General features: G+C 50.4%; 1 protein-coding gene across 15 annotated transcripts in view; it reads left to right on the forward strand.

Annotated features, from left to right (window-relative positions):
- The window catches only part of ANKS1A (ankyrin repeat and sterile alpha motif domain containing 1A), a gene marked incomplete at its 3' end in the record, with an annotated part of 164,746 nt that overhangs the window by 64,501 nt on the left and 78,741 nt on the right, over window positions 1-21,504 (forward strand). For 12 of the 15 annotated variants that reach the window (XM_084889992.1, XM_084889996.1, XM_084889985.1 and 9 more), the window contains exons 2-9: window positions 1,813-1,893; window positions 3,533-3,689; window positions 5,679-5,741; window positions 14,852-15,148; window positions 15,953-16,028; window positions 16,307-16,408; window positions 16,518-16,619; window positions 18,365-18,561. In XM_084889992.1, coding sequence (XP_084746118.1) covers window positions 1,813-1,893; window positions 3,533-3,689; window positions 5,679-5,741; window positions 14,852-15,148; window positions 15,953-16,028; window positions 16,307-16,408; window positions 16,518-16,619; window positions 18,365-18,561 — 1,075 coding nt within the window. The remainder of the gene's footprint in view (window positions 1-1,812; window positions 1,894-3,532; window positions 3,690-5,678; window positions 5,742-14,851; window positions 15,149-15,952; window positions 16,029-16,306; window positions 16,409-16,517; window positions 16,620-18,364; window positions 18,562-21,504) is intronic. The other 3 variants (XM_084889988.1, XM_084889994.1, XM_084889995.1) reach the window with 1 other exon arrangement.

A 21,504-nucleotide genomic window follows, 5' to 3' on the forward strand; every position in this document is an offset into this window, starting at 1 on the left:
CATTTAGGGGCATTCAGGCCTGGAGGGGAGGGAAGTTGGGGGTGAGAAGGACATTAGGGGGGGCAGTTGGGGGTGATCAGGCCGGCAAAGGGGGAGGTGCAGTTGGGGGCAAACAGGCTGGCAAGCAGAGTAGTTAGGGGCGATCAGGCAGGCAGGTGAGTGGTTAGGAGCCAGTGGTCCCAGATTGCGAGAGGGATGTCTGACTCCTGGGCCTAAACTGGCCTAAACCGGCAGTCAGACATCCCCTGAAGAGTCCCAAATTGTAGAAGGTGCAGGCTGGGCTGAGGAACACCTCACCTCCCCATGCATGAATTTCATGCACCAGCCCACTAGTTGTATTATAATCTCTATTCTGTCTTATTGCATAGCAGTATAACTGGTATATGAAATTCTGCTATGGGTCTATACTATAGTTATCAAATCATTCTTTATTGATAGGCTTTTGGATTACTTCCAGAATTTTGTTGTCATAAATAAAATTTCTTCCAAGCCCAGATGGTTTTGCTGGTGATTGTTTATCGTTGTAGTGCTCCATGTCATTGATTCCTGAATGTAGACATGTGCAGATTGTGATCAAAACCCAACACTAATACTATTCAATAGCAACAGCAAAAAAGCAAAAACTTTAGACCAGTCTCAGTTATGAATGCAGATGTGAAAATTGTAAAGAAAACACTCTCAAGTAGAATTCACCAGCATGGCCATAATGGAGAATGGCCAAATAAGGTTTTTGGTTTATTTCAGGAATCAAAGAATCACTCAGTATTAAGAAACCTGTAGATAACAACAAATTAGTTAGTTAAATGTGAAAAACTGATTATCTCCAAAATGTAGAAAATGCACTTAAACAACTATTTTTAGTAATACTTTAAACAGGAAAAATAAGATATTTATTTTACATGTTTACATGAATCAAACCAACTGCCAAAAACATTAGAGGCATTCTCATTAAAAGCAAGGCCAAGATAAGGCTGCCCTCTACTAGAGTGTTTTATTTATTTATTTTTAAAAATACATTTTTGTTGATTTCAGAGAGGAATGGAGAGGGAAAGAGAGATAGAAACATCAATGATGAGAATCATTAATCAGTTGCCTCCTGCATGCTCCCTACTGGGGATCAAACTTGCAACGCAACCCAGGTGTATGTGCCCAGACCAGGAGTCAAACTGTGACCTTCTGATTCATAGGTCAAATTCAACCACAGAACCACACTGGCCAGGCTACTTAGAGTATTTTAGAAGCTCTGGCCAATGCAGTAAGGTGTGGAATCAGAGTTAATTCTTGGAGGATTAAATAAGGCATTTTAACCTTTCTAGTATAGTATTTTATATTCAAATAAGGCACTGAAGTTATAGCTTCTGTCGTTAATTTTTTATTATCAATAAGACATATTCACCAAGGAAAGACAGGTTGTCTCTTTCATCTTAACACGCGTATCCCTGTGCTTTCCTGGATGTGAGCCCTGTGATATGCTCCTGGTGGTTGACTTGTCTGAATACCTCTGGTCTGTATGGGCACCCACTTAACAATGGGTGCTCGGGCCTGCGACTGGCCGAGCGGTGTGCTTCAGTGGTGTCCTGATGACCTTCCAGTGAGCGGTTCCCAGGGTCCCGGGAGTCTTCAGAGGACCAGCCCCGGGCGGAGCGGGTTCCGCAGTTGCAGATGAGAAGGGTGCAGAGGGCCGCTGGGTAAGCTGCCGCGGCCTTTGTCAGAGCCAGGTGGCAGGGCCTGAGCATCACATAGGATTCCTCCCCAGCAGCTAGCTGCCTCCAGATTGGGTTTGTGATTTCGGCCTTTCTTCTTTCTCCACAGCATCTGGAGAGGGCCCAACGTGAACTGTGTGGACAGTACGGGGTACACCCCCCTGCACCACGCTGCTCTGAATGGCCACAGGTAAGTACTGGCCTGCCGCCTCCGCCCGCCCTTCCGCCTTTGGGTTCTAGGAAGGATTACTGAGCAGTTGTGCTGAGAAAAAGAAACTGAATGTCGCCCAGCATCCCCGAATCTCTTCGGTGTGTAACTGCTGGAACGTCCTTCCCCACTCAGCCCTCCAAAGGCCTGGGCCGAAGGTTGAGTTTCCGTTTTCTCCTGTGCCCTCCTCCCCACCCCCCGGATGTGCAGTGCCACAGCATCTAATGTGAACGTCAGGTTTGGGGCAGAAAGGGTGGATCATCTGCCAGGTAACAGCCCCTCTATACACTGAAAATTGGTGGGTTGGTTCTGAGAACCTTTCCTTTTATTAGGTAGTTACTTATCTACTTTTGCCATTTTTTCTCATAAAATTAGCCTCATGGACAGTAAGCACTATTTTTAAGGAAAGAAACATTTGCAAAATAAGGCATATTTAAATCTCTTCCTCGTACATACAGGGAGGCTATTGGATGGGGTGGGACTGTTGGAGCGCTTTCTGGAGCTGTGCTTGGGGATTGGGAGAAGAGGGCGTCAGTGTAAATGGTTGGCAGCTGAAAGAGGGCGCTGCCATCAGGTAAGGAGGCTGAGGGCTCTGCCAGCAGGCGCGTGTGGGGTACAGTGACGAGGCCCGCCAGGATGTGGGGGGATGGGAACCAGGCCGTCCAGAATAGAGGGAGATTGGCACGTACCCTGTGAGATTATGAAGAAGTTTAGCTTTCATGAGGAGGGGCTATTGGAACGTTAGATTTTTCTGAACAAGAGCAGGGCCGCACACCTTGTGGTTTTCTGTGTCACTGTGCAGCCTTTGGCCAGGCCCAGCTGACTGATTGTTACCTTCGACATGAAACTTTTCTCAGATACACTGACGGTGGCCGTCACGTCCTTTCTGTGCCATTTTAGACAAAGCTAACAAGACATATGTAGAGACCCCGCCCCCTTAAATAGTGGAGAGACCTGAATTAAAGTGGATCTTGAACTTAAAAGACGAGCTTGTTAGCCAAGTTGACCTCCAGATGCTGTTTGTGTTTACAGTGGGGCTTTCTTCCGCCTTGTGCGTGAAATTGTGTGTTTGTATCTGCTTAGCCAGTGGTGCCACCTAGAAGAATGCCACGTCCTTCTTCCTGGCTGTATCAAATGACACACAGGGTCTGGCTCATGTTGGCAGCGGCTTTACTTATGCTCTGCCTGGCCCCTTCGGCTCCCACACACTGAATGCTGTGAATCAGCGGTCCGCGAGGTCCGAAAGGCTGGTGACCGCTGCTCTGGATGATGATATTTGTCTTGCGTGACATTTATGTAAATTCTGTCCCTCAAACAAAGAGACATTGTAAAGCTCAGACAAGGGGATCAGGCGTTTTCAAAGTAACGGAAAATGGATGATTTCTGAAATAAACAGGGAGGCAAAGAGCCGGTGTTGTGGGACACAGGGCGGCCGGCCCATGCCAGCGACTGTGCAGAGTCGCCCTTGGAATAAAAGGAAGAGGCTGGGCATGAGCCGGGAGGCCAGGGAGCAGGTGAGGTAACAGCCGTGGGCCGCTTGGTGCTGTGCAAGGGTGTGGAGAGCCGTTGGTGGGAAAGACTTGTAGGTTCTGCAGACTCACAGCTGACCTTTGCCTTCCAGGGATGTGGTCGAGGTTCTGCTGAGGAACGACGCGCTGACCAATGTGGCTGATTCCAAAGGCTGCTACCCTCTGCACTTGGCAGCCTGGAAAGGAGATGCCCAGATCGTGCGGCTGCTCATCCATCAAGGGCCCTCTCACACCAGAGTCAATGAGCAGGTCGGAAGGAAGGGAAGCGCTCTTCTGTTCAGCTGCAGCCACGACCTCGCAGCCCATCGCCGCCGCTTGGTCCCTTAGCTCAGACCTCGGCACCCGGCTCTTCCAGGCCCGAGGGTGGCTGCCTCCGCCCAGCACCACGCCTCTTAGTGCATCAAGGAGATCTCACTCCATGAGATGCATTTTATCTGCACGTGAATCATACAGGCGTGGAATAACACTAACACAAATATAAATACTAACTTGTGCAAAATTTGAAATAATGCAAATTCTGCAAAATTGCTTAGTGTCTATTTCAAGCTGGCGGGCTTTATTAATTGCAGATTGTGCTTATGCCACTGACATGGCATTGCGACGTCAGCTGGTAAGCAGGTCTCCGGTGCGTGTGAGTACCCAGCGAGCCATGCTGTTGTCTTACAGGAGGCAGAACTCTCAGCCCTGAAAGGCCGGAGCCTGGCTGACAGTGGGCTCCCAGACACATGGTGGAGGCCAAGGGGTCTTCACGGAATGCAGATCACGTCCCGGGGGCCCTCTAATGTTAATTTAAGAGTGAGCATGCTGTGACAGAGCAGAGGTAGTTCTTAGAAAATAAAAAGAGCATTTGAGTAAAAATACCTCCCGGTGGCCATGACTTAGGTACTCCTATTGCTCTGGGAAAGTTATAAGCATGTTCTAGACAGGCCTCCTGTAAAGTGCCCTAAAGTTGGGTCTGAGAGGACATGGGCTTTCCCTGTAAGACAAGCCATCCTGCTCTCCTCCTGTGGTCAGCACCGCAGCAGATACTTAGTTGCTTGAATGAGAGAAGCTGCTGGTCCTCACTGAGTGTAGGATTATTTCCTGATGACTCTGCTGAGAGCAGATTGCTAACTACCTGTCTGATTAGATCAGGGTTATTCCTCAAAAAGGAGGCGGGGACTCGCAGAGCCACCTGTCAGTGAGGCCAGTGAGGCCAGGCATTCTCCCTCCGTGCGCTGTTCGGGCACGACTGAGTGGGGGCAGCCTCCCCCCGGGGCGCAAGAGCCCGGGCCAGGGCTCCCCATGTCCCCATCCAGAGAGTGTGTGTGGAGCTGTTCACCAGCCTCCATCCCCTCCTGGACTGTGAGGAAGGGAGAGAGATAGAGAGCTAGAAACGTCGATGAAAGAGAAACATCGACCAGCTGCCTCTTGCACACCCCCTACTGGGGATGTGCCCACAACCAACGTACATGCCCCTGACCGGAATCGAACCCGGGACCTTTCAGTCCGCAGACCGACACTCTACCACTGAGCCAGACTGATTTCAGCATGGACTGTACTTTTTGGTGAGCAACGGACACTTAAAGTAGTCAGTGAGGGTGTTTGCTTTTATAACCTTAGAAATGACAGTGGTCTCTTAGAATTTAAGGCAACTTACTCCTCCTGCCTAAAGTGATTGTAATTTTTCTTATCTGGAGGAAATTTATAAGGAAGTTTGCTTTCAAGTAATATTCCTCAATGTTGAAAAAAGCTAGTCAGCCATTAGAGTGCTTCTCATTTAAAAACATGTCAGTAACCATCTCTAATCCTCTGCTCACGGCTGCCTTGGAACACAGCTGCTTGTACTTTTGAGCCACTTGAGTGTGCCAGCTTGTCCTGCTCACTGCCCCCAGACTAGCCTTTGTGGGACACAGCCCAGCGCTTTGAGGGCGGGGCCGGCAGGTGGGCGGGGCAGGTGGTGGGGCGGGGCTGGGGTAAGACAGCTGCAGTAGCTTGAGGAGCCTAATGGACCCAGGTCGTTCCAGATATGTACTGCATCGATTTACCTGATTGCCATGACTGTTTCAGCTGGATGCTTGGATAAGCAGGGCTGATGCCTGCCGAGCCCTGGAGACCGTCCTCCCCATTAACTTTCCTTCAGGCACCCGGAGGGCTGGTCCCAGTTGTGCTAATGTTGGGCCCCTCAGGGCTGTGCAATTGCTTTGATGTATTTCATCCATTTTATCATCACATTTTCTTTTCCTTTACTTTTTGTAGAATGCTCTTGAGATCAAAGAACTCAAAAAGCACGGCCCCTTTGACCCTTATATCAATGCCAAGGTGTGTACTTTGCTGTCAGGATTTCTCTGCATCATTTCTCCAAGCTGTGCTTTCTCCTGGGTCCTCTCGGCTTCCCTCTGTCCCCTCGGGTTTCTCACTCTGGTGTCTGCTTCAGCGACTGCCTCCGCCTGTCTGGGAGTGGAAAATGCAGTTTCTATGGGCTTGGTTTTGCTTTAAATCCATACTAATTCTGGAAGGTTGGGTGCTTTTTCTGGAATGTCTGAAAAGTGTACAAGTGGCAGAAATGGGGAAAGAGATGGGGCCATATTTGCATAAATTACTATTGTATTTCTAAATTTAAATTTTAAAAAATGTCAAACAAATGAGATTTTTTATGAAGCACAGAAAAAAATGATTATGTTTTATTTCTGGGATTAAATTTTTTTAGTCTGCGTTCTATGTTTCTCTTGAAATGGAATCTGGTTTTTGGGGGCTTGTGGTGGGCAGAGGGAGGTGTGGGCGACGGGCATGGTGGCTTAAAGCTGTGGCTCATGCCCCCTCAGTTCCTTGGGTTTGTGCATTTTTGCCTGGGACTTTAAAGCCACCATTCCTCTCCCAGCTGGTCACTCTTGGCCGTTGGAAGGGCTCTGAAACAGGCCGTGGAGTTGCCAGGTCAAGCAGGGCAGTTGCACTATCTTCCTCCCGCAGCCCTCACCACGTGGTGGCCTCGTGTGGGTGGCCACGTGTGGGTGGTGGTGGTGGTAGCCTCTTCTCGGCGCTCTCACCTGCTGTGGTGGTCTAAGTTTTCGTTCAGGTGAGATTTGCTGTCTGGCAGCAATCTGGTATTTGGTTGTCACTGCCTTTTTCTTGCTCTGAAATGTCGCTCAGGGAAGGAGACGGAAGGTGCTTCTGCAGGGACATTGTGCTTTTCTGAGAATACTGACTGAGTAAATGCAGCTGCCTGCTGGCTGGACCGGGACAGCCTCCGTGCCGCTGGGCCTGGGTGGTGGGGAAGCAGTTTGATCTGGGAGAGTGGGACACATTAGCTTTTGTTTGGGGCCACTCTTTAAATTCTGTCTCCTGATCTTCAAAATAGGAGTCACTCTGTCTCAGTTTCTTCTCTTCTTGAAGGTGGTGTGGTAGAGACCCCTCACAGTCAGGCTAAGTTTAAATTCTGTGCTACCACTTACCTGGTTTTATTAGCTTGAACAAGTTACTTACTTTCTCTGAGCCTCAGTTTCCTCTTCTGTAAAATGGGGTATGCCATCTACTTTGCTGGGTTGTTTTGGAGTTTAAGATAATGTACATAAAGTAAAACTACCTGGTCAGTAGTAATATTGGAGATCTTAACTTAAAAGGAATGTATAATGTGGTATTTCTGAACTGACAATTTGGAATGTGTTCCTTGTTACTTGTAGGTTTTGTTGGGGGAGGCACCTTGAACTGATTGTTTTCCCTTCAGTGATTCCGAGGTTAGTTGTCAGCTCACAAAGCTGATGAAAGGGCAGTGCTTGGCTTTGAAAGCACATTTCCCTATCCCTTGACTTTACACACATAAAAGAAAGTCCAAATGGAATCCTATATAATAAAAGGCTAATATGCAAATACACTGAACTGAGAAACAACCAAACTGAACAATGGGTTGCTATTACGTGCACTGACCACCAGGGGACACGCACAGAACATGGCGGGTGTCGGCTGCAGTGGGATGGTGAGGCAGGTGAGCAGGAGTGCCAGACCAAGGCAAGGTACCAGTTGCTGTCATTGGGGTGAGCCTCTGGTGGTTACTGAAAATTCTTTTGCTCCCACGTGCCGCAGTCCCAGCAGGCGCTCTCAGCTGCTGCTGGCACCAGCCTTGCTCTTACCCATTGTCAGTGACCAGTGCTGGCCCCGATCGCTTGGTGCTGTCAGCAGGTGGTAGCAGTGGCTGCTGGCCCCGATCACTCCTCGGGGCTTCTCCACCTCCCCCTACTCCTGAGAGGCAATCAGAGCCAGCAGCCGCTGCTTGCACCCACTGCTGGCACCCAGAGCCAGCCCCAATTGCTCGGCACCATCAGTGGGTGATAGTGGTGTCTGCTGGCCCTGATTATCCCTGAGGGCTTCTCCACCTCCTCCTGCTCCTGAGGGGCTATCAGGGCAGTAGCTGCTGCTTACATCTGCTGCTGGTGCCAGCCCCAATTGCTCCATGCTGACAGCAGGTGCGAGTGGAGCCAGCAGCGTCAGCGTGTGTGAATAGCAGCACTGTGAGTGGGGCTGCTGGCAGACAAGGGATGGGGGCTGAGGTGGGAGGGGCTGGGCAGGGGCGTGGAGGATGGGCCGAGACCTGCCCCTGTGCCCACTCCAGCCTTGAAGTCCACAGTTCCTTTCAAGGTGCACGAATTCGTGTACTGGGCCCTTAGTAAGAATATACTTCTTTATTTGGAAATACTGCTCTTTGCCTCTGCCTTTCACTGCCCTGCTCCAGGGCAACTGATGCAAAGGCCTCAAGGGATAAAGCTATTTGGGTGCTAAGAATACAAACTCCTCTTGGGGTGATTTGACTCTGATCTCCCTAGTTTATATCCTAACCCCATAGGTTTTTATTGACCTGGCTTGTGTCTAGGAGTTGTTTTGCTAAAGGACTTTAAAAAAAAAAATGTCTGTTTTTACTGATAGAGAGAAAATAGGTGGGTGGGGGTTGGGGGGAGAAACTTATGATGTGTGTTGGTGTGGTCCTCTTTGGATTCCTTTTGTTTGGGGTTCTGTGCGCTTCCTGGACTTGTAAGTCTTTCTTTCACCAGGTGGGGGAAGTTCTCTGTCACTATTTCTTCCAGTATTCTTTCGGTATCTTGCTCTTTCTTTTCTTCTGGGACCCCCATAATTCTGATGTTGGTTCGTTTGAAATTGTCCCAGAGGTTTCTTACACTATCTTCAACTTTCTGGATTCTCTTATCTCTTTGCTTCTACGGAGGAGTGTCCTCAGGCTCTTTGTGTTCCAAATCTTTGGCTTGATTCTTGCGACCTTCCATTCTGTTTTTAGGACTCTGTATAATATTTTTTTATTTCAGTCAATGTATTCTTTATTTCTAGTTGATCCCTTTTCATATCCTCATAGGTCTCGTTTATTTTATCAGCCTTTTCTAGGAAATTCTTGAAAAACCTTATAAACGTGGCTTTGAACTCTATATCCAGTCGCTTCTTGTCCTCCATTTCTTTTCTTTGTGATCTGTTTCCCTGTCTCGGCATTTTCATAGCCTCCCTGAGTTGGTAGGGTGGCTTTGTGTGCTAAGGTGTCCTATATGGTTCAGTGGGTCAGCCTCCCAGTTACCTGAGGTGGACAGTCTTGGTGTAGCCCTTTGTGGGCTGTGTGTGCAGTCTTGTTGTTAAGCCTTGCTTGTTTTTGGTATCACTGGGAAGTGTTGGTCTCCAAGCCAATTGGCTATGAGGATCAGAAGTGTCTCAGCTAGGAGGGTTTCTGTATTCTGCTTGGATGGGGCGGAGTCTTGGGGTGGCACAGCCAAGCTTTGGTGAATCCCGCAAGATTAGTTGCAGGTGCGCGCACCTCTTTGGTATAGGCGCAGACAAGCTTTGATTCCTATCTGCCCCTCCCTAGGAGAGTCCTATTCGTGGCGAACAAGAAAGCTAGCCACTGGAAGGGCTTCTGTGCTCCACTTGGATGGGGCGGAGTCTTGGGTGGTGCAGACAAGCTTTGGTCAGCCCCTCCCTACGAGGGTCTGGTTTCTGAGTCCCGCAGTAATGGCCTCTGGCTTCATACACCTCCGAGAGATCTCTGCCTGCTGCCTGACAATCTGGCCTCTCCCTGTCTGGGGCCGACTATCAGAGCAATAGGGTGGTTCTGTTTTCCTCCCGAACAAGAAAGCTAGCCGCGCGTTAGCTGTCCGCCCTTTCCGCGTGCAGGGAGTAAGCCAGTAGCGAACTCAGTCCGCCCTCTCCGCGCTCCGCAAGCAAGCTAGCAGGGAAGTCTGGCGGCCACCTTTTCACACACACAGTTCTCTGCACCTTCACAGTTCCTGAGGTTCAGCGTGGTAGATGGTAGAGCCTCCTCTCAGCCAGCCGTCCGGCACTTCAGGGCGATGTTTCCCCTCTTTTCCAGTTCTAAATTCAAATTTGTTGTGGTAGGCTGCATTCAGGTGTCTACCCTATGCCGCCATCTTGGTTTCTCACTGCTAAAGAACTTTTGCTGCTAAATCATATCACGCACCCGTCTCGGGGGTCTTTCTGGGGAGTGGAGGTAGTTTTCATCTCCACCTTTCCTTTTTAACAATTTATATAGCCCAGCCCAAATGTAAGTCCTTAGCTAAGATGGAACCATTGAAATTGTTTTTTTCTTTTACAATAATTTTAACTTATTCTGAATATCATAAGATGAGCAATAGTCAGATTGTTTTAGGGTAGATATACTTTTCTTTACACTTAAAAATAATTTAATCTTAGCCTGGCCAGTATTTCTCAGTGGTTAGAGTATCAGCCCGCACACTGCAGGGTCTCAGGGCTGATTCCTGGTCTAGGGCATGTGTTTAGGTTGCAGGTTTGATCCCCAGACCCAGTTGGGCACATGCAGGAGTCAACAGATCTGTGTCTCTTTCACGTCGATGTTTCTCTCTCTCTTCTCCCACTCTCCCTTCCACTCTCTCTTTAAAAAATATGTGGTATTTCAGAAATATCACATTTTATATTCCTTTTTAAATGGAAAAAAATATCCTGGGGTGTGGATTAAAAAACAAACAAACAATTTAATCTTGGAGCTTGAAGAAAACTGGAAGTTATCTAGACCAGCAGTTGCCATCCTTCGCACCTCACGGACCACCAGTTGGTGACACTGATCTAGACCAGTTGTCCCCACGTGCTAGTCAGCTTGACTGGTTACAACAGAATCATCTAGCAAGCTTTTATTAAACTTTTGTTTTTTTAAAAATTCCCAACTTACACAAGTTGCAAGAATAATGCAGTGAACTGCACTGTGCTCTCCTAGATTAACCAGTTCTTAGCATTTTGTCATATTAGCATATCCCTCGCATATATGTCACTATTGATGCAGTTGATGATGGACTATTTGAAATTATGACATTGGAGCTTTAGCCCTAAATACTTGAGCTGTATCTCCTAAGGGAGATATTCACTTGTATAACCATAATGCAATGATCAAATCCAGAAAGTTCAACATTGATTTAATGCTGTTATCCAATATAGAATCCGTGTTCAAATTTCACGCATTGGCTCAATAATGTCCTTTAGAGCAGCGGTCACCAACTGGTGGCCCATGGGGTCCGAAATTAGAGCAAATTTGTTTTCCTGGTCCAGGATCCAACCCAGGGTCACACGTCACCTGGAACAGCTCCTCCGCCTTCACTGCGTTGGCAGTTTGAGGAGTGTAGGCCCATTTTGTTGACTGTCCACCAGTTTGCATTGGTCTGATACCCTTGTTCCTCGTGGTTTATGGCGGGGAACCTTAGGAGACATGTCATGTCCCTCCTGTGTAGTGTGCCACAGCACGGGCCCGGCTGTCATTCTGTCTCACTCCCGATGTTGGTGACCGAGTACTTGGTGACTGGGTGCCTGCTAGGTTGGTAAGCTTTTTTTTTTTTTTTGAATATGTTTTTATTGATTTCAGAGAGGAAGGGAGAGGGAGAGAGAAACATCAATGATGAGAGAATCATTGATCGGCTGCCTCCTGCATTCTTCCTACTGGGGATCAAACTCACAACCTAGGCACGTGCCCTGACTGGGAATTGAACCATGACCTCCTGGTTCATAGGTTGACACTCAACCACTGAGCCAAAGCTGGCTGGCTTTGGTAAGCTTTTTAATATTTCCTGGGCTTTACCCTCTGAGGTACTGCTTATTCAAGTCTGGGGCGGGGTTTAGTATTAATTACTTTAATTCCTAAACGAAGCCAGTTAGAGAACCACTGACCTGAGCTAACTCCCCACCCAGAGCAGGAATCATCTCTCACTTAAAAGGTGGCCATCTACCTCTTGTTTGTTTGTTTTTATTAGTAACAAGCAAAACTACTTCTTGGCAGCCTCTCTCAGGATCCCACTGATTTTTGGTTTCTTATGCAGTTTGACATCTGTCTTCCTAAATAAACCTTCATCTCTCGGTCAGAGCCTGCCTTCCAGGGCATTACTGAGCAAGTCTAACTCCTTCCCTGGGCGGGCTCAGTACTCACATTTCTCCTGAATCTTCTGAATCTCAGTAGACCCAGTTCGTCTTTTTGTTCCAGTTTTGGTCCATTTCTCGAGCCTGTACCATTGAGGCTACAGAGAGCTGCAGCCCAGGTGCCCCATGCTCGGTTCCTGTCCTCTGCACTCTCAGCTGCGAATGATGGTTCTGAATGGCGCCAAGGAGAGAAAGGCCATGGAAGTGTTTCTGTGTGTTATCTGCTGCCTGGAGAGAGAGAGAGAGAGAGAGAGAGAGAGAGAGAGAGAGAGAGAGAGAGAGAACGCTTAAATCTAATAGATTTACACATTGAATGGGGGTCTCCAGGTATAAAAGCTATGAGGGATCGCTTTTGTCTTAGAAGTACTGACCATATATACAAGGAAAAATGATGGGCGGGAATGGAGAATTCAACAAGGACAGAAAAGAATCTTTATCTCCTTCCTCCCACCCTCCCTTCCACTCTCTGTCCAGTGCAGAATTTTGGAGAAAATTGGGGTATTTCATCTCAGTCCCCTTCCTCAGTCCAGATTCGTAGTAAAATGATCTAGGAGACTCTGTGCTGCAATTTGGAAGGTGTGGGAGAGACGGTTTCAGGCGGTGAGAAGCCTGCGCTCCGGGGAACCCTCCCCTTCTCGAGGGATCAGCACTCAGCGCCCTGCTGCCCTGCGGCTGTCAGGCTCACGGTGATGCCTGTGGCCAGTAGCCGCGAGATGTGCTCACCACAGACATAAACTTAGGGTTATCGTTGTCACTGACCGTGTCCGGCAAGCCTGCAGCACAATGAGATGCGTCCGGCTGCACCTGAGCGTGCCGTGCTGCGGAGACTGGTCAGGCGCTTCGGCACGCGGGAACTTTGCCTGGTAGCGATCACCCTTGTTAGCAAGGCAGCTTTGTGGCAGCTGCCTTCGTTCAGGCAAAAACGAAACAAACATACGGGGATACTGATTTCCTGCTGGGGAGTTTAGAGTTTCACAGTTGGCATGCTTTTTACAAAATCAAGGACAGATTATTCTGGTTGTTGGGAAACAGCTTGGATATAGAAGAGACAACAGTGTCTGCTTCGCAGTAAACAAGGCCTTCTGGACTGGCGTTTTTAAAAAAATATATTCTATTGATTTTTTTTACAGAGGGGAAGGGAGAGGGATAGAGTTAGAAACATCGATGAGAGAGAAACATCTATCAGCTGCCTCCTACACACCCTCCACTGGGGATGTGCCCACAACCAAGGTACATGCCCTTGACCAGAATCAAACCTAGGACCTTTCAGTCCGCAGGCCAACGCTCTGTCCACTGAGCCAAACCAGTTTTGGCTGGACTGGCGTTTTAACAGGAACGAGCTGGCTTCCTGGGCACTTTCTGTCACGCCGACCTGCGACGTAGCCCTGATAGTCCTCCCGCAGGAAGCGCTGTGCGTCTTGTGGGTGTGGCCGTCTTCTCACAGGAGAAGATGCAGTGACAGCTTCAGGTTTGCTCGGCAGCTCACGCATACCTTCATAGCTTGCACGTTCCAAATGTGCATCCTAAATGGTTGGTTTGGCTCAGGGAACTCAGGATTTGCTCCCTGCCCCATGTTCCCTCTTCCCTTCTGACCTGTAGGTGGACATGGAGTTGCCGTGGGGGAGGCCACTGCTGACTGGCTGTGCCTATGGCCAGCGGGGGCCGCACGCCTCTGCTGCTCTCCCGACCCCTTAGAGCTCAGTGCCTGTCCTGTTTATCTGTGCGCATACATCTGGCCTGTGGCTCCTGCTCCCGCCCTTTCTGTCCTTGTTTCTTTTTTAAGTTTCTCTGCTCTTTCTGGCCTCTTGGGGCTTTGCTCCCCACAGCTCTGGACCTTTCTGGTACGCGGGCAGCTGGAAAAATGATGCAGTCCAATGCCAGACCGAAAGCAGATGAATCTCTTGCATGTTCGGATGACTTCTTAGCCCGTTACTTTCCCCTCATTAATTGACTTAAAGCAGTTAAAGTGGAAACATTTACTTTTTACCTCTTGATCGCTGAAAGGTGCATAATATTGACTTGATGGACAAACCCCTCGTAAGCTTTGTTTCCCTAAAGAAGCTTCCGGGTGAACTCAGGAATCTCAGAATCTCGTTGGGGGAATTACCTTCATCAGGGCTTTTACAAAGGAAGGGGCATGGAGATCTAATTCTTGCTCTAATTTATTCTTGCTCTAATTATACATTGTCAGTTGTAATCATTGGAATAGATAATAGTTTGCTTCTGATGGTTGAAAAAGCACAAACTTCTCCTATTTTATCCCGGGTTCTACCTTTAGTTTGAAGCACATCAGCTTCCAGGGCCTGCCGTGTCCATCTGAATGGATGGTTACAATGTGGAATATTTTGCACCTTTCACGCAACATTCTGGTGTCGGATGGAATCTGCCACGTGGACACGCTTCCCCGCTTGGTTGGCTGGTGCAGACAGCACCGGGCCTGCTCCTCTGTGACTGACTCCAGGGCCTCCCTGCCCCGGAGACGGCTGCTGGCTGGTATCGCCATAGTGGTTTTGGTGTTCTGCTCTGTTGCTTTCCTTGTCGGCTGATTTATTTGCATGCAAGAAGCTGAGCACATGACACACTCTTCAAAATGTGTGTGTGAAGCAGTGGATGGTCAACAAATCCAGAGTCAGAACCTCAGGGTTGAGTAAATATAAATTGTAAAGCCAGTTGAAGTTTAAAATGAGTCAGTGGCAGTAATATTATTGGCATTCATCTGTGCCAGGGTTTCTCCCACAGCCCGCCACAATCCGGTCACTCCGGGCCGGGAGCCCCTCCTCCAGCACAGAGGGGGCCGCTCCCCGCCTGCAGTAGCTGGGAAAGGGGGGGCTGTGGGAGCAGTCGGCCTTGCTCCCTGGGGAGTATCTCTGGGTTCTGACTGGCTTCTCTTAGTCCCCACGTATTGCTGCTGTTTTCTCATTTAAACTTCAGTGGTTTTATGGGTGATTGTCTCAGTCGCAGGCCCCTCTGCCAGTCCCCTCTCTGATGTGATCTGCTTATTAACTCTTTAGAACAATGACAACGAGACGGCCCTGCACTGCGCAGCGCAGTACGGCCACACGGAGGTGGTCAAGGTCCTCCTGGAGGAGCTCACGGACCCCACGATGCGCAACAACAAGTTCGAGACGCCCCTGGACCTGGCTGCGCTCTACGGGCGGCTGGAGGTGGTGAAGATGCTCCTCAACGCACACCCCAACCTCCTGAGCTGCAACACGAAGAAGCACACCCCCCTGCACCTGGCGGCCAGGAACGGCCACCGGGCCGTGGTGCAGGTGCTCCTGGACGCCGGCATGGACAGCAACTACCAGGTAGCGGCCCGCGGGCCTCCGGTTCCGGGGCTTACCCGTTCCGGAAAGACACAGTGCCGTGCTGCTGGGCTGTCTCTGAGCACGTTCGCACCACGTGTCAGACGCTTCCATTTGTTGGCTCGTTGTCCTGGGAGGCTTTAGAGGCCAATAACTCCCCGAGTGAGGCTGTTCCTTTCTGTTTCTTTCCAGGGGTAATATGTAGTCATTATGCCCTGAAAAGAAGTGATCGTGGATGAGCTCTCGAGATTAGAACCGTTTCATTATCTTCCTCCACCCGAGTCTCACTGCACGCCAGCCCTCCAGGCCCCTCGGCTGGGCTCTGCCGACAGGAGATAGTGTTTCCCTTGTTGACTCGCTGGCTCTGTCCAGGAATGACCGTCCCTCAGCTGGCGAGGCTGCATTGGGGGCCTGTGTTGTGTTGTATTAAAGCTTTAAATAGGCTTTCAATCAGGCTTCGCACTGATCAGACCTCACTTGAAAGAGTGTTTTCCCCTGGCGTTTTCCTTATGACTCCGTCCACCCAGGAAGGTGGCGTTTTGAGGAGTTTTACCCAGAGGCAGCTCCCCCGTTAGCCGGGTGTGGCCCGCTGGTGGCACAGCGACCCCTGAGGGCCAGGTTGCACGGTGGTTTTGGAATCCAGACAAGAAAAACGGGAAAGATAATGACAGAGGACTCGGCATTGTGTTTTTTATTTTCCTGTCCCTTCTTGTCTCTGTCTCTGTCCCGTTTGTCGTGTGTGGCCACGCCAAACCGGGCGGCCGCTGTTCTGACGACACCCGCTCTGCGCTCTCGTTTGCTTTCCAGACGGAGAAGGGCAGTGCTTTGCATGAGGCCGCTTTGTTTGGCAAGACCGATGTGGTGCACATCCTGCTGGCCGCAGGTGAGGTCGGCAGCGCATGGTCCGCACGCATGCAGGGCCGGGCTGCTTTCCCCGGCCTCCCCGAGGGGCCTTTTGCTGGCTGCACTTGAACCCATTGTGTGTGTGTCTCCACTGGTTGATTGCAAGTGTGCAGATTGTTCATGGATAGCTGATTAAATGGCTTTGGATGAGAAACGTAGGGTGTGCAGCTGGGAGCGGTAGGTGTCCTGGAATTGGACCCTCTTGGAGGCTGACTTGCAAATGCTCACTCCACTGGTCCACCTGGTGTGCCTTTCTAGGAATTGACGTCAACATAAAAGATCACCGAGGACTGACCGCCCTGGACACTGTCCGGGAACTGCCTTCTCAGAAGAGCCAGCAGATAGCAGCGCTCATTGAAGGTATCGTCCACCTCCTGCCGGGGACACAAGGACACGCTGCACGCTGGCCAGGCCATGGCATTTGTATTTGGTGCAGCTTTTTTTGTTTGTTTTTTATCTTTTCATGTAGATCACATGACTGGAAAAAGAAGTGTGAAAGAGGTAGAGAAAACTCCCACACCCCAGCTACCTCTCATCGCCAACGTGGACTCCATATCCCAGAAGTCTCAGGGTAAGGCGGCTCTTCTGTGGAGGAGTTGGACATTCTTCAGCAGAATGGAAAATCTTAACTTAAGTAATAATTTCAGGAGTGAGGAGGGCTTGGTGTGCGTTCACTGTGTGAAGCTGTACGGACACAGCTCTGCCCTTTGGCAGCAGACCCTTCTTGCCTACTTTATTTCGTTCTCTGCGTTCACAGCTGGCTCCGTGAGAGCTGAGATGCATAGTAGGCAGGACACTCCCAGGATGAATTCAGATCTAGTGTTGAGCATAGTTGGCTCTTGAGTGTGGTCAGTGTGTACTGTGCGGCATGCAGTTGGTAGCTGTGTGCACGCAGATTTGGGTAACACGTCGTCTGGGTGCTCCGTTACTGCCAGGATCCCCCTTCTCAGTGTATTGGGCCGCCTTTGGGGCCCTTGGCGTGATGCATGAGAAACACAAAACACGGAGCGACACTGGCGCAGACACAAATGGCAGTAGAGAGGCTGGAGGAGCAGAACAGCCAGGCAGCACAGGAGGGGCTTCCGGAGCAGAGACGCGGCTGATGGTGCTCAGTCTGGCTTCACTGCCGAGGCTGTGCCCTCTTCCCTGTCACACTTTTTTACTTTTTAAAATTTTAATATGTTTTTATTGATTTCAAGAGAGGAAAGGAGAGGGAGAGAGAGAGAGAAACATCAATGCTGAGAGAGAATCATTGATTGGCTGCCTCCTGCACACCCCACACTGGGGACCACGACTGAAACCTGGGCTTATGCTCTGTTCGGGAATTGAACCCTGACCTCCTGGTTCATAGGTCAAGTCTCAACCACTGAGCCATACCAGTCGTGTCACATTTTTTTCTGACCTCATAATCTACTAGTAATGGGGTTAGGAGTTCCCTCAGCTCTTAGCATTCAGTGGTTTTACACTTGCAGTTTTGTTTTCTTTCCTTCCTTCCTTTTTTCCTTCCTTTTTTCCTTCTTTCCTTCTTTTTTCCTTACCTGAGGATATTTTTCCATTAATTTTTTTTTTTATAGAAAATGGGAGAGGAAAAGAAAGAGAAATATTGATGTGAGAGAAACACATAGATTGGTTGCCACCTATATGACCCCCGACCAGGGCCTGGGCCTGGGCCTGGGGCTGGGCCTGGGCCTGGGCTGGGGAGGAACCTGTAACTATGGTATGAGCCTTTCTTTGACCAAATTGAACCCGGGACCCTTTGGTCTGCAGGCCAATGCTCTATCCACTGAGCCAAACTGGCTAGGGCTACACTTACCGTTTTGACTTTACAAGCACCCCAGAGATCCCTGGTCTGTAAGAGGGGTCACGGCGGTCCCCAGGCTCTGAGTTATCCCCGAGGGAGGCTCACAGTGGCCCGGCGCCGCCAGCTCAGACAGGGCCGCCTCCTCCTGGAGCACATGGAGCTTCTCAGTAAGGATATCAGAGCTTACTTCCCTTTCTTTCTTACACTTCGCTGCATTTTCTGGTTCAGGTTTATGCTACTCTGGTGTTGAGATGTGGGAATTTGTGAGGATTGTGGGAGATACCCCTCAGCGATACCAAGTGTTGTCCATATTGAATTAGAGGGAACTCTGCCCGTGTCTCGGGTGTGGAGAGCAGTGAGGCCTGTTTGTTCCACTCTCGGAGCAGCCCCGCCCCGTGGTCCGGCTCTGGATCAGCGTCCGCCATCTGGCTCTGAACGGGCTTTGGGCTGTCGCAGAGCTTGGAACTGAGACTGCTCTTGGTTGACTCTTTCCCTCTGACCTCCCTCCTCTGCAGGTGACGTGGAGAAAGCAGTGACTGAACTGATCATCGATTTTGACACAAGCGCTGAAGAGGAAGGCCCCTACGAGGCGCTGTACAACGCCGTCTCCTGCCACTCGCTGGACAGCACGGCCAGTGGGCGGTCGTCCGACCGGGACTCCGTGAACAAGGAGGCCGAGGCCGCGGGAGTGAAGGCTGCTGGAGTGAGGCCTGTACGTGGCTGGGGCCTCAGCAGCCTGGGCTCTGTTATCCCCTGGGCTCGCTGGGGTGTTGGGGGGCAGAGAGATTTGTACCCTCGTGCCAGCTCGCACGGAGGCCTCCTGGGCTCTCTGCGGCTCCATCTCGCTCAGTGTGCTTAAACCCTAGGCCTCGTGGAGGTAGAATTTTGGTTTTTCCAATTTCAGTATAACCCGTTTGCATCTTTTTACTACTTTTTGGCCTTAGAGCAGCTTAAAGCATTTCATGCATATTTAGTCTTAATGCTGCCCTGTGTTTGGGATCCTTGCCATGTAGCCTGTTTTCTCCTTGGAGAGCAGTTCCAGCAGAAGAGCTTGCTGCAGCGAGTCCCTGTCCACCGAGTTCATGCCCACCTTCACTTGCCCTCAGAGATGCCCCCTGTGGATTTCTGTGTCAGAGGGTTGAAGCCAGGCTCGGCCAGATATCGTGTGTATAGTGCGAGGCATTTCTGCTTTCCCGTTTCACCGCTCTAGCCATTGAGGGCGGCCCTGACTTTCCCTCAGGCCCGCCTTCCTGTCTCACTGCGTCTTTGTCTGGTGCTCGCCTCTGCTCTGGCCTCAGACATTGTTTTCTAGCCGCCTTACCCCATCTTCTTCCTGGGGTGTTACTGTGAGCCTGAGCCAGACTAGTGGTCCCACTGACCTTCCTGCTTCACTGACACAGTAATCTGGAGTTTTGAGCCCTGGGCGTTGACTAAACTGGCCATTCCGTTAACAGGATCCCGGTATAATCCCACCTCGGGGCACATGGCCATGGGTGTAGTTTCTTCCTAGGGATGTTAGGTGTTGCAAAGGCTGGCTTTCCTTTTGGTCTGCATCTGCTGGTGACCATTTGGGTGGCCTTTGGCTGCTAGGTGCTGCTGCTAGGTGATGCTGCTAGGGGGTGCTTCTAGGTGATGCTGGTAGGGGATGTTGTAGGTGATGCTGCTAGGTGGTACTGCTGGTTGCTGCTGCTAGGTGATACTGTAGGTTGTGCTAGGTGATGCTGCTAGGTGGTAATGTAGGTGGTGCTGCTGGTTGCTGCTGCTAGGTGATACTGTAGGTTGTGCTAGGTGATAATGTAGGTGGTGCTGCTAGGGGATGCTGCTAGGTGGTGCTGCTAGGGAATGTTATAGGTGGTGCTGCTAGGTGGTGCTGCTAGGGGATGCTGCTAGGTGATATTGTAGGTGGAGCTGGTATTGCTTGGTATTCTTTTGAGTTAGGTTCCTTGCCCTGCCCTGGAACAGACCCCGCATTTCCATTTGAAGCTTGGGAAGGCCAGCCAGTCTTGTAGCCCACCAGCGAGGGTGTGGTCCAGGACTGTGGTAAATGTGTGAGTGGTGGAGGCAGCACAGGAGCATAGCGGCTCTGTGGACAGAACTGGGCTTTTCCACTTCTTTCACTGTTAGGACCAAAGAATTAAGCAGATGCACCTGTGGAGGAAGGCTTGCGTTCAGTGGTACTTACAGGTGATGCCCATTAGAGGGAGCTGGAGGCTTTGCAAGAAGGAAGCTTTAAATAACCAAGTTCCTCTGGGGCTTGGCCACTGATTGAGTCTCTTTGTTCCATCTTCCTCTAAAAACCCAGCCGCCTAGGGTGCTTCTAAGTAGAAACGGATGCATGTGGGGTGCTGTGCTCTGCCGTTTCATTGGAGTATGTTGTGGATGTGCTCCCTCCCTGGCTCTTGGTAATTAACTGGCCACCAGACTGTTCTGTGCCGTGTGAGCACCAGGGATGGCGTGTATAAGTCAGCTCTGTACTTCCAGGCCCGGGGCCAGCGCTTTGACGTTAGAAAAAGGATCATGCTTCCCTTTCCTGCCCGTGTCCCTGGTGCTCACCTCTTTCTTGGTCAGGAAGCACAGCCCTGGGGGCCTTTGTTGTGTTTCTTTGTGTTTTCCCTCGGCTGTTTGTGTTCCGAGGTTGGGTGATGGTGTGGATGACGGGCCTGCTGCTTTTCCTGTCCCTGCCTTCCAAGGTGGCACCTCTGGAGCAAAGAGGGTGGGGAATGGGGCAATGGAAACCTCATCTGAATGAACTGCTTGGTTTGGCTGGAATGTGTGAACCTGTGTTGGACTTGTTGCCACCGGCCGCAGCTGGTCCCAGGACTGTGGGAGGGCTGAGTTGTGGAGGGGTCGTACCGATGGTGAAGCAGTTTCAGTGGAGAGGTCATGGGTGCCAGATGCCAGCATCTCTGGCGGCTCCTAAAATGGGAGAACCCTCTTTCCTCCAGGTCTCTCCGAGGCCCACAGGCTCAGCCTCCCCTCTGCCCTGACTTTATGCTCCTGTTGTGGCAGCACAGGGAGCTCGCCTGCAAGCCAACGCCCGCTCCGGCTCCCACTGCCTTCCCCATGGAACAGAGCGGCAAGCTTAGGAATAGGAAGGATGCTGAAAGTTCTGTGGGGACAGCGGCAAGCTGTGATCCCGCTGGTCCCTGTCCTGCCAGCGTCTTGCTCCAGGGCAGGGCTGGCACGCCAGGGCCACAGACAGCTGCCTCCGATGGTGAATAAAGTTTAATGGGACGCTGTACCACAGCGGCAGAGCTGACTGCAAAGCCTAAAATATTTACTCTATGGCCCTTTAAGAAAAGGTTTGCCAACCCCGCTCTAGGGCAGAGAATTGAGAAAGATTATTTTTTTTAAATGAGCTGAGATGAGAGAGGGTTTTCACATGCTAATGACACGTAACACGATGGTGTCGGAGCGTGAGCAGGAATGGACACTTGTCCATGGTCCCTGTCCTCATTGCTTCCTAGTGACTGGCTGTCAGAGCTCCTTGACAGGTGAGTTCTGGGACTTGCTGTCTCCTCTCACTGGAGGCCAGCGCGGGTTTTCTCGAGTTTCACGCCTCAGGCTCAAGACGGACGTGTTCTGACGGGCAGGTCTGTGTTTTTAGTGCTGATCTCTCTCCCTGTGGTCAGGATAGGAGAGAGGTGTTTATAAT

This window comes from Pipistrellus hanaki, assembly GCF_964339955.1.
Source record: "Pipistrellus hanaki genome assembly, chromosome: 7".
NCBI classification, from domain to species: domain Eukaryota; kingdom Metazoa; phylum Chordata; class Mammalia; order Chiroptera; family Vespertilionidae; genus Pipistrellus; species Pipistrellus hanaki.